Raw genomic sequence first — 12,966 nt, forward strand, 5'->3', positions numbered from 1 at the left:
TCATTTGAGACGGAGCTGGCGTAAAGCATCCGATGAAATGTTATCAGTGACAAGCAAGAGAGGAGAATCTACACCAGCGAATGCCTGAAGGGCGAGAAAGCCTCTACACCAAGGGGGGGGGAAGAACAGTTAATCTCATGTGTGAGGAGAAGCCGGCGTTTTCTTCCCCACTCCGCTGTCAGGGTCAACAATGTGGCCTACAGTAAGGAGGTCGTGGAAACACACTCGGGGCATCAACAAAGCGCTGTATTGTAGCGAGAGCGGCAAGGAGTTAACTGGGGTGTGAGTGTTGGCGTCTGAACTCCTGACTTCAGGGAGGGGTGTCATGGTTCATTATGATTGTGCTGACGGCGCTGTTGGCCTCCGGGACTGTGTTTGTACACTGTAAGACCGCGTTGATGACCACAGGGCTCCAGGGTAAAAGAGCGTACCACCGCACATAGGGTGATATTTGGGACGCAGAACAAAGTGTGTATTTGTACATAGTGGTGTGTGTCCCCCCCCTCTTCCCCGAAGCCATCCTTTTCTCCAGGAGCCTTGCTTGTATAAGCTGTCTTTACGACCCACTGATCGACGTGTTGACAAATTGCATTCCTCTCAAGGGTGTGTGTGGGTGTGTGTGTTTAAAGTTGGAAGAGGAAAGAGCTGATCCTGTCAGGAAATGTACTGACATGTGTAATGAAAACACTATTTGGTAATGGGATTATTGTATTATTCCTGAGCATGTGGTTAACTTAGGAACCCGTGCAAGTTTCCATACTGGCCACATAACCTTTAGGAAATTTGCATTTCAGGTGGTCATTTGCATTAACATCAGTGCATCAGCATTCTCTCTGCCAATAAAAAACGTCACCATTAGTGGGGAAAATGCCAACCTGACCCTAGATCAGTGAATGTGGCAGGGGTGGGCTAACTTTTAAGGTTGACAGAAAGACCTAATGTTGAGGTGTACATGTAAAAACACATTTTTACAATCAATCAATTGCTAATAGTTTCAAAGTCACTTTAGAGTGTTTCAGTATGCAAATAATAATCATCTCCCTTAATCATTTCGTTCACCATAGATGTTGTTTTGCCCAAGTCTGGGGTCAGCTTAACCCTACACTGAGTGGGTCTATGGCCTCGGCCAGTCTCAAATGGGTCCTCACCTTTTCCCTGGTTCCTGGGGGGCAGGGGCGGGGCGTCGGCCACGGGGGAGGAAGTGAGGTCGGTGGAGGCGGAGTACATCTGGTTGGTGAAGGCGCTGTAGGACATGCGCTGCTGCTTGTCCCGGGGACTGATGAAGCCAGGCAGGGACAGCTTGTCGTGGGGAGACAGGCTGGAGGAGTGGCAGAAGCTCTGGGGCCGCGGGGAGCGCTCCTTCTTTATGGGACTGGGCTGCAGGGGAAGACAACACCAAGGTGAGACACACAAGATAAACTTGGAAGAGTGTCCGTTTCTCAACATCGCTTGCTCCTCGAGGGTTTCAGGCTGAGGATCTGCTCATGCGCTTTATGACAACCGCTGAGGTAAAACGCATTTCACTGACTGTAAACTAGGGGTCAGACTTCCCTTATCTAAGCCAGATCGTGCATCGATGTCTGCGGGGGATCGGCGGCAGTATTTGCGCAGCACGTCTAGACGCGTGTGAACCTGCAGTCTGACCTTGTCATCCAGGTCGTCATCGCTCTCATCCATCTCCTCAAGCCTCAGGCTCCATTCGTACTCCACGTGAACGTGAGGGTAAAACTTCCCCGCTTCAGCCTGCACCAGCTAGGAAGGACAAGAGTTACAGGAAGGGGGGTTTTCAAAGTTCAATGAACATTTTAGCCTGCAGACCAAGTCGGCAGATGGGAACTGGATTATAACTAGATCTCTACCACAATGGATAGATTAAATCGAATTAGTATCACCCCTTAAATTAGGTTTTCATATATTCCATATCCCTGATGGCAAAATCTGTTTTCTGCTACAGTGACAATCATAAAGATTGTGAAATTCCTGGAACTTCTGATGAATTTCCTAATTTCCCCAAATGCCAGTTGGTATATCTGTGTACAGTACATGTCAGCATGGTTGACCAGGTTGAAGTTGATCAACCAGGAGGGATCAGCCAATGACTACAATGAAATGGAAAAGGCCTTGAACCAGTAGCGGTTCTAGCCTTTAGGGGGGCCCTAAGCAAAATTTGATTAGGGGTCCCCTCTCCCCTAGTGGTCGTGGGATCCCTAGCGGTTGGGTGCCTCCTAGTCATCGGGGACCCTTATCGACCGTTTATGCCAAGAACCGGCCCTGCCTTCAATGGCAATATCCACACTAGCCCGCTTGTGTTTTCTCCTAGTTCTAGGTCCTCTAACCATCTCTACGGTAGGCATTTGGCTGCTGCCATCTAGTGTCCAAAATGAGTGGGTCAAGACGTGCCTTTGATCTACATTATCCATACATCAGATATAGATACGTTACTACTTGAACAAACAGCAAAAATCCATCTTTGAGTGTTCCTATCAAATAACGAAATGAGTCCTCATAGCCAAACACACAGGTATTGTGAATATGAAACACACTTGCTCATGTTCCAACGAGATACTTACTGCTTCCTCGCACTGGCTGTTCTTCATTCGCCTGGCAACATCCAGAGCCGTCTCACCGTTCTGATTGGCTAAAAGAACAATACACTGGAGTCTGACACATTTATGCGTGCAAAGCAATCCATTTAGATTAGCCAAAAGAAGAAGCACAATATTAACTAATTCAAGACTGTGTGTGTGTGTGTGTGTTTGTGTGTGTTTGTGTGTGTTTAACTCACTGATGTCAGTGGCTGGTTTGCCTCTCAGCAGTAGTTTCAGGCATTCTGGTTTCTCATACATGCAGCAGTAGTGCAAGGCAGTGTTGCCCCAGTCCGTCTGCTTATCCAGGTTCCCACTGACAAACACATGCGTCATGTCAAAGGTCACGGTGGCCATTCTTTACAGAGGTGAAGGCGTGACATTAACCCACACGCGCTTACATCGCACGAGCTGCCTTGAGGAACACAACAACCTCAGGAATTCCTATTTTTAACTACGGACGACAATGAAATATTTTCCAGTACACTATCTCGAAGTGAGTAGTCGGTCGAGCTTTCATCTATTCCCGAACGGGTAACAATTATGCCAATTTGCGAATGCACGCGTGAAATGGTGAAGGTAGACCTATTAATTAATGAGGAGACGCCATTTCCCGGTGACGCGGCGCCTGAGGGGGCAGCGAAACCCGGGAGGAAACAATTGAAAAGACAGGGAGGAATATATTAAGGAGGAGAACAAGTGGCTGCCTGACCCAATTCTTTCTGCCTTGTGGGAATCTAAGCTGTGCTGAGCTTTGCTCTGCTTCTTGCCGTCCTGCAGTGGCTGAGAGGCAAGGAGAGAATACCATCTTCTGTCTAGCTATTATCAAAAGTCGTACAATTAACATTTTTCCCCCGACAAAATGGCGCAATTGCTGTTTATGCTGTCATCCGTGTGGGCACAACTGCAGCTTAGAATGTGGTAATTCCGCCGCATTCCATATCCCATTTGACATTAGCGTAATTGTAGGGTAGCCTGTTTTGGATAATATGTCTACCTCCAGTTTCACATTGACCATCGTTGTTCATTTTACCTGTTCTGCACAAGGAAGTCCACTAGGTGCAGGGTTGTCTGGTCGGCCGTGCGCACCGAGTAGTGGAGCGCAGTCTCTCCAGCCTCCTGAAGGGGGCGATGGCATACAACAAACACATAAGACACTTCCTAGTCAATTCGAGGAACAGCAGGCAGCATCCATTCTCTGCTTCTTTTCTCTCTCTCTTTCTCTTACAGCATTTAAAGAGGCTGCAGTAGACAAAATGGCTTCTAAAACAGCGTCGTCGTCGTCCCGGGCAAGGCTGCAAGTGTTATGGGGACATTTCAATGACAGAGAGAATTTTCAATACCGTTATTAACAGACAGCGAAACAAATTTTGTGTCCAGATTTAGTCTAAATAAGTTCATTCTCAATATGAAGAAAGGCCAGCTCACAGGTCATGGGGGAACTACTTCCGCGCTCACATTCCTTACACTTGCCATTGTAAGGTGTATCGAGTTGGTGTATCAAATTGTTATCGTCAAACAGCATCAAGTGTCTCCCTGTCTCCTTTTTATTGAACAAGACAGCTCTAGCCACGTCACTGCTTACATCTCCATGGAAACGTGCTCTATGGAAAGCACACAGACTGACACTCAATTCCAATCGCTATAAGTCTGCCCCAGAACTGGCTAAGCTAACCTTTTGGCTACTTGATTGTGTATTCCTGTCATACCTTCTGTGTGTGGGGCTACTGAAATACCGTCCGCTAAAGGCAGACCACCTCACAAATGTAACCCTATTCCCTTAATATCGCACTACTTTTAAGGGAATGTGGCATGATTTGGGATGCAGGCTGGCACTGACATATTTATTGTCTGCTGAAGACACTGACAGGACTGTATTAGATATTAGTTGTGTCCGGCAGGGCTGCAATCTCCGTCTGCCTTCAATAAGTCAGTGACTCATCGCTGGCCACTGTTCCTAACGGGGTACTTCTGAGAGCACGCCGCAGTGCTACGTGGTGGGGGGGAGGACAGCACCGGGATTCGTGCCTTGTCCGACATTGCCCATTAAAGGGGTGGCGAAAACCCTGAGCGGACTCGGTTTGACATTTCTGTTGGATCATAACGAATACGATAACACGGACACGATCCAAGATCCGCACTCATGGGAGATGCTTAACGAATGAACCGATTGGATGGGATGTCCATAAAATCAGAGGTCAGACTCACCTGCCCCCCCTCAGGGAGGGGCTCCATTAGCTCCACCCCCTCGGCGTAAACCTGGATGAGAGAGAGCAGGTCCCTGGACTTGACAGCCTCGCACAGCTCGATGGTCTTAGCTGCCGAAGACGTACAGGTCTTCCGTGCAAACTTGTGGTCCACATACTTAGCATTGATGAACTCCTTCCTCACTGTCCTGTAGAAGGGCAGGACAGAGGGAGGAGAACGCAGAGAATGGCTTTAGAATGCTGGAGCCGCTTTACTCTGCAAAACATCTCTCTCATCAAGTATATTAAACTGGTTTTCAGGTTGAAAAATCGAACCATCCTTAAAATAAGGTAAAGTTTTCTTAACAAGCTAGAATATAACGTTTCTTTTTAGAAAATATGCCTTGAATATTGTGTAATTGTCTTAATGTCTTGTTCCATTGGCAGATGAATTCACTTATTTCAAGCAAATATCTCCTCCAAATTTTTTTTTTGCAGTGTAGCATGAATGTTTTCCTGACCAAGATGGCTGATTTAGTATTCCTGTTGCCAGGATATTCCTGTTGTCCATTTGCTACATATCTGGCTTTTTCTTCCAGTATCCGCATCAGTTAAAACAAACATCTGCTTCCATTTATGTCAAGTGGTAAGTTAAATGTTACTGACAATTCTTTGGAGCTTCTAGTTTCTAAGGAAATCATTTTGTTTTTGTTGATGAAGCTGAGTACGACTCACATATCACTTGAAGGAGTGGGCTTTGCTGAGAGACTAGGAATGTTTCCCTCCATGATTTCATTGAAACTACTGTTCCCCACGTTCTTGGCCAGCTGGAAAAGAAGAGAAAAACCTGGCTAATATTTATACTCACTTTGTAGTCAAGAGTTATTGACTTGTAACCTAGCGTTAAATCTATTTTGTGTCCTCATTTACAGTGGGGGAAAATAACATTAAATATAATGTTTACCAAACATTTGTATTTATTTACTCACCAAGAGTTCAGAAGTGCCTAGCTTATCTAGCTCCATGGATTGGATGCGTGAGATGTGCACTCCCATCTCCCGGTGGATGCCAGAGCACTCTATGCAGGTCAGGATGCCCAGGTTAGTGGACAGCCATTTTGGATCTAAGAGCAAAGGCATACATAGTATATTCAGGTTAGAGAGCCTCCATTTTGTGGCACAAAATGTATTGTACTGACTGTACCATAAAACAACAGTGTACATTTGAATCCAAAACAGTAATGGGATTGCATTGGTAATATAATTAGCACTAAGGCAGCATGTAATTTAATGGCCATAGTCATTTCACATTGAACTAAAGAAAACAGACTGCAAATAGAAAAAAATATACTTCATATAATTAGAAATTAAATATATTTAATTCAACTTAATTAGTATTTATGCTAACATTTAAGTATTGTAAATGCATACATTTGTAAGTACAGAAAAAAGGGGATAAAGCATTTAGATAATTCTATCATATAAGATACTTGAATCCTAAAAAAACATACACATAAAATGTTTTAAAATGTGTCTCCCATTAGCATACATTTGAATGTATTGAAATATCAACTTTCTTTCCCATTTGGGACAGTGTGTTCTAATGAATACAACCCAGGGCTATGTGAGAGGCAGGTCTCAGCCCACACCACTAGAGGGCATCGGACAACTTTAGGGCCACCAGCCACACTACTAACAGAGCTTAGCAGCTAGAAAACATTGCATCATTCAGTGTCGAGCAGAATGCCTGAACATGCTCCGACATCATACTGAGCCATGTGGTCAAGGCCTAGAGAGGCTTTGGGCTTTTCCTCGTAAACCCCTCAAATGTAAACAGCGACTGACACCACAGCCAGGCCTGAGTGATGCAACTTAAGGAGGCTTAAACCCAGCCAGATATTGAGCCCGAGAGACCTACGCAGCTAAGCAGATGTAGAGGCACTATTTTTACAAATAGCTTAGTACTGTTAACCATTAGGTTAGCTAGCGTGACAGGATTTGACAGGACTTCGCTTGATGGGCTTGCTGAATGCTTTCAGTGGGGGCAAAACAATCAAACACAATTATTCAGATATACTGCCTGCAAAAAGGGTAGGCACAGGTCGGGGTGAGAACACCAGAAAATATTTTCTCACTGATGCTTCTACACAGAGCTGCATTTGACATGCGTGGTTTACAGCGTGGTTTGAAAGGAGCTGCTTACACAAGCCGAGCAGTTCACAAGCTCACATTCGAGCCATCTCGTGGTCCCGCTGACGCTACTGCTATGTTCGTCCTGGTCCTCGGGGACCCAAACGGGTGCACGCTTTTTGTTCGCCCTTGTGTGACGCACCTGGGGTCAGTGTGTGTGTGCGTGCGTGCGTGCGTGTAGATTACGCAACATCGTGATATAATTACGGTCCCGCAACAAACGGCTGACTATTTCCATTTTGCTGGCCGGTCTACTCGCTCCGCCCATTGGCCCCTGCGTGTTTATGCTGACTGGGGCGGATGGGGGATTAACGAGGCCACGGGCGCGTGTTGGAAAAGTCAAAATGCAAGGGAGTATCTGCTCTGGGTAGTGCTGAATGTCTGTTTTTACAGCGTGGTGGGTGTGCGGGGGAGGGAGGCAGATTGGAGGACGGGGGGGGGGGGGGGGGGGGGTGGGGGGGGGGGGGCAAAAACCACTTGAATACAATAATACAGAAGGGCCCCGGGACACCACTTTGCTGTTTGTTTGGTTAAAGCCACACCACGTATCTCAGGTTACTAGTGACAGAGGGCGGCCATGGCAGGAGAGTGGAGTGGATTGATGTCGGGCTGAGCGGTGAGTTCTGAGGGCCCATCTTGAAGATGTTGGAGTCTTTAGGAACGTATGAGTTTAAAGGGGAGTCTTCGCTCATGACAAGGTGAGCGGTGAGTTAGAACAAAGTGGTATATTTAAGCAATAAGGCACGAGATGATGTGGAACATGGCCAATGTACCACAGCTAAGAGCTGTTTTAGGCATACATTGCAAATTGCCTGGATATAGTAGTGGTATATTGGAAATATATAACAAACCTCCAGGAAACCTAACTGCTACTATAAACTGGTTACCAACTCAATTAGAACAGCTAAATGTAATATGAAGTCATTCCAGTTGAATAGGGTATTTTATAAACTGTGTGGTTTGATTCACTGAACATTTTAGATCAGTGTCAATATACTATGGCCTAGTGTTGTATCCAGGCACACTGCCGTACGTTATGCCTAAGAACAACTCATAGCAGTGATATATTGGATATATACCACACCCATTCATGCCTAACTGTTTTAATGTACCCCGGCTTTCAGCCAATCAGCCTACAGGATTTGAACCACCCAGTTTATGCAGTGCTTTGCAAAAGTATTCAAGCCCCTGACCCCTCATATTAATGAATTGCAAATCACACATTAAGATGTTGGATATTATATATCTGTTTGATATTTTATAATATCTGTTTTATTTATTTTAAAACACTGACACAAAAACTTTATTATATTGGTTTTATGTTGGGAAATATTTGTAAGACAAAACAAGGAAATCATTTGGATACTTTTGCAGGGCACTGTACTGTAACTAAGCCATACCAAACAAAAGTGTGTGTGTAAAATGGCCAATATACCATTGCTAATAGGTACTTTATGTACAGTGGATATAAAAAGTCTACACACCACTGTGAAAATGCCAGGTTTTTGTGATGTAAAGGAAGGAAACAAAGATAAATCATGTCAGAACTTTTCCCACTTTTAATGTGACCTACAATGTGAACAATTCAATTGAGGGGGGGGAATGAAAAATAAAAACCTTACAATAACCTGGTTGCATAAGTGTGCACACCCTCTTATAACTGGGTATGTGGCTGTATTCAGAATTAACCAATCACATTCAAACTCATGTTAAATAGAAGTCATTACTCACCTGCCATCATTTAAAGTGACTCTGATTAATCACAAATAAAGTTCAGCTGTTCTTCTAGGATTTTCCAGATTTTTGCATCTCAGAGCAAAAGCCATGGTCCACAGAGAGCTTTCAAAGCATCAGACAGATCTCATTGTTGAAAGATATCAGTCAGGGGAAAGGTACAAAATAATTTCCAAAGCATTTGATATACCATGGAACACAGTGAAGACAGTCATCATCAAGTGGAGAAAATATGGCACAACAGAGACATAACCAAGAACTGGACGTCCCTCCAAAATTTATGAAAAGACGAGAAGAAAACCGGTCAGGGAGGCTTCCAAGAGGCCTACAGCAACATTAAAACTGCAGGAATTTCTGGCAAGTACTGGCTGTGTGCTATATGTGACAACAATCTCCCGTAATCTTCATATGAATGGGCTATGGGGTAGGGTGGCAAGATGGAAGCCTTTTCTTACAAAGAAAAACGTTTAAGCCCAGCTGAAGTTTGCAAAAACAAACATCAAGTCACCCAAAAGCACGTGGGAAAATGTGTAATGGTCTGATGAAACCAAGGTTGAACTTTTTGGCCATAATTCCAAAAGGTATGTTTGGCGCAAAAACAACACTGCACATCCCCCAAAGAACACCATACCCACAGTGAGGATGGTGGTGGCAGCATCATGCTTTGGGGCTGTTTTTCTTCAGCTGGAATCAGGGCCTTAGTCAGGATGGAGGGAATTAAGTTCACCTTTCAGCACGACAACAACCCAAAGCACACATCCAAATCCACAAAAGTATCGCTTCACCAGAAGAAGATTAACGTTTTGGAATGGCCCAGCCAGAGCCCAGACCTGAATCCAATTGAACATCTGTGGGGTGATCTGAAGAGGGCTGTGTACAGGAGATGTCCTCCCAATCTGACAGATTTTGAGCGCTTTTGCAAAAAAGAGTGGGCACATATTGCCACTTCAAGATGTGCCATGCTAATAGACTCCTACCCAAAAAGACTGAGTGCTGTAATAAAATCAAAAGGTGCTTCAACAAAGTATGAGTTTAAGGGTGTGCACACTTATGCAACCAGGTTATTGTGAGTTTTTTATTTTCCCCCCTCAAAGATTTCAGTTTGTTTTTCAATTTAATTGTTCACGAAATAGGTCACATTAAAAGTGGAACACGTTTTGACATGATTTATCTTTGTCTCATTCTTTTACATCACAAGCTCCTGGCTTTTTAACAGGGGTGTTGAGACTTTTTATATCCACAGTACTATTATCTTTTTGTACTATTTTCTATTGAAAGAATTTTCAAAAGCTTACATTTATATAAAAAACAATAACAATTAAATTAAATAAAGATTTATTAATACATTCTTAATAACCCTTTAAAGGAACATTAGCTTGGGCTATGGACATATGATTATCTTTAGGTTATAGCTGCAAAGATGCGCTTTTCTTTTATGATTCACACTGCTAAACTGGCATTTTGATTTTGTGTCATCTCTACAGACTATTGACATATGACTCCTATCGAGAGAGTACTGGAAATAAAGAATTCTGATAAAATAACATGTTTGTTTGGTTGTACCCTGAAGGCAAAACAGTTAAAGAGTAGCCTATTTGGAGAAAAGGTCACAAATGTGCTCCCACAGATCATAAAGCTGAAATAACAATACACTTGATGAGGGGAGGCCACCTGAATACTCATTTTTAAAAGAAAAGCTAACATAACTAAACTCTGATTCTTTCTAAATGAAAATCCATAGTTGTAGCATAGTTTTATAGGGCTATTATATTCAGAGTGTATCCAGAATTGTGGTTGAACTAGATTAACTGAAATCAATACTGTCAGAAAGTGCATCAAGCTTCAGAGTAAAAATTTTAACAGGCAATTCCACCAACAGTGTCTGGACAGGTCTAAGAGACATTATCCAGACATTAGCCAACAATACAATGTACCTGAAGCTCCACAGTCACAGCAGACTTCGTTGCCAGGCATGCGCAGCACGTCCTCTATGATGGCTTTTGTCAGATCCTCCAGGCCGTCCTCTCCTCCGCCTCCTCCATCCTCTCCACCCTGGAACGCCATGTTTAGGGCTTCCTCCTTACTGTTGGTCAGCACCGAGATCCAGCTACACACACACACACACACACACACACAACATGTTTAGGGCTTCCTCCTTACTGTTGGTCAGCACAGAGATCCATCTACACACATACACACACACACAACATGTTTAGGGCTTCCTCCTTACTGTTGGTCAGCACCGAGATCCATCTACACACACACACACACACACAACATGTTTAGGGATTCCTCCTAACTGTTGGTCAGCACTGAGATCCATCTACACACACACACACACACACACACACACACACAACATGTTTAGGGATTCCTCCTAACTGTTGGTCAGCACTGAGATCCATCTACACACACACACACACACACACACAACATGTTTAGGGATTCCTCCTAACTGTTGGTCAGCACTGAGATCCATCTACACACACACACACACACACACAACATGTTTAGGGATTCCTCCTAACTGTTGGTCAGCACTGAGATCCAGCTACACAAACACATACACAAAAACACACAACACAACACATACAGCTCTGGAAAAAATTAAGAGACCACTGCACCTTTTTCTTTCCTTACCAAAAAAGTTGAAAAGGAAAGTTTTGAGTGAGGAGCAAAAGCTTTCAATTTACAGTGATCTCTTAATTTTAACCCTTCTGCTCCTCACTCAAAACCTCCCTTTTCGACTTTTTTGGAAAGGAAAGAAAAAGGTATATATGTTTGCATTTAGTGGACCCTCTTAGAAAAAGGGATAGGGTATCAATAAACATTTTGATCGGAAGAATCAATTTTGTTGGCAAGAACCATTAACACGTTTTTGGTAGAAAATATTTTAAGATTTGTTGGAAGGCAAAAACTTACTGCAACTTTCAGAATGTTTAATTATTTAATAGATGATTAAATCATACAAAAACAAAATATTTTTCTGTAGTACTCCAATCCATTAGCGATTTGACTGATTCCACCTGTTACCGATGATTGTTCCTCCAGTTTAGATTACTTTGGTATTAAATCTTGTCTATTCTGAGGGTACAGAGGGGTTTTTCCCCCTAGCAACAAAAACTGTTTCCATGTTTGTTGGTCAAATAGAAATAATTTAGCACCAATTTATTTTTATCGGTCGAAGTACGTATTATAGGATCTACACTCATGGCCAAAAGTATTGGCAACCTTGGCATTTTCTTCAAAAACTCACATTGTTTTTTTTAAATAAATTGAAATTGATTAAAGTATTTCATTTCCATAATTCTTTATTTCACTGTTAATTTCAAATCACAATTGTTTTTGAAACTGATATATACTTTTAAATCAGAAAACAAACAGAAAGGCCATTCAGCACAAGAAAAAGAACCAGAAAAGCCTAATTGTGCCAGCCCGCAATTAGAAGGGATGAATGTGGTTGCTCTGCCTGAATTTGATCTGCGGTTTCCTTTGTGGCAGACTGTGTTTTTAACCACTACGCAAATTAAACAGCGGGTCTTGTTGCATGTGATTTGTGTGTAGAGATGTCATGGTTGACTACATTTGCACTGTCAAACCAATTAGTTGAAATTCCACCGTTCTCAAAACTTAGCTAACATCTAAACCAACAACAGGTATAACAGGGTCACTACACTACATTCAACCCGTTCAATTAGAAAGAGATTACTGTATCTGGCTAGCTAATAGCTATACAGTAATGAAAACAAGTGCATTAGTGTATCCTTAACCAGTCCTAATGCCTAATTTGTTCTGTCCGTGGTGAGGATCGAACGCCGGTGGTGTCTCTAACCACTATACTATTTAACAGTTTTCCCAACTGCTTTTCTCAGATATCTTCACGGGTTTTTACCAGGATTTAGATCTGGACTCAATGCTGACCACTTAACCACTGTGTCTTTAACCATTGCTGAGTGCTTTTGGAAGTGTGTTTGGGGTCACTGTCCTGCTCGAAGACCAATGAACTTTAATGGAGATCCAGCATTCTGACAAAGGGTTCAAAATTATTTCAGGCACCTAGTACCAGAGGAAGCAAACCAACTGCAAAACATCACTGAACTGTCTCCATGTTTGACTGTGGGGGAGGTGTTCTTTACTGAACCTCCTCTGTTTGACTGTGGGGAAGGTGTTCTTTACTGAACCTCCTCTATGTTTGACTGTGGGGGAGGTGTTCTTTACTGAACCTCCTCTGTTCGACTGTGGGGGAGGTGTACTTTACTGAACCTCCTCTAT

At 43.3% G+C, this 12,966-nt stretch overlaps 1 protein-coding gene across 3 annotated transcripts in view; it reads right to left on the bottom strand.

Moving 5' to 3' along the window:
• The window catches only part of asap1b (ArfGAP with SH3 domain, ankyrin repeat and PH domain 1b), a 59,604-nt gene that overhangs the window by 4,820 nt on the left and 41,818 nt on the right, over nucleotides 1–12,966 (bottom strand). For all 3 annotated transcript variants that reach the window (XM_010885533.5, XM_010885532.5, XM_010885534.5), the window contains 9 exons: nucleotides 10,629–10,801; nucleotides 5,761–5,894; nucleotides 5,507–5,598; nucleotides 4,794–4,980; nucleotides 3,619–3,704; nucleotides 2,786–2,901; nucleotides 2,571–2,638; nucleotides 1,645–1,752; nucleotides 1,149–1,377 (listed from right to left, as the gene is read on the bottom strand). In XM_010885533.5, coding sequence (XP_010883835.1) covers nucleotides 1,149–1,377; nucleotides 1,645–1,752; nucleotides 2,571–2,638; nucleotides 2,786–2,901; nucleotides 3,619–3,704; nucleotides 4,794–4,980; nucleotides 5,507–5,598; nucleotides 5,761–5,894; nucleotides 10,629–10,801 — 1,193 coding nt within the window. The remainder of the gene's footprint in view (nucleotides 1–1,148; nucleotides 1,378–1,644; nucleotides 1,753–2,570; nucleotides 2,639–2,785; nucleotides 2,902–3,618; nucleotides 3,705–4,793; nucleotides 4,981–5,506; nucleotides 5,599–5,760; nucleotides 5,895–10,628; nucleotides 10,802–12,966) is intronic.

This window comes from Esox lucius, chromosome 21 (genome assembly GCF_011004845.1).
Source record: "Esox lucius isolate fEsoLuc1 chromosome 21, fEsoLuc1.pri, whole genome shotgun sequence".
In the NCBI taxonomy this organism is placed as follows: domain Eukaryota; kingdom Metazoa; phylum Chordata; class Actinopteri; order Esociformes; family Esocidae; genus Esox; species Esox lucius.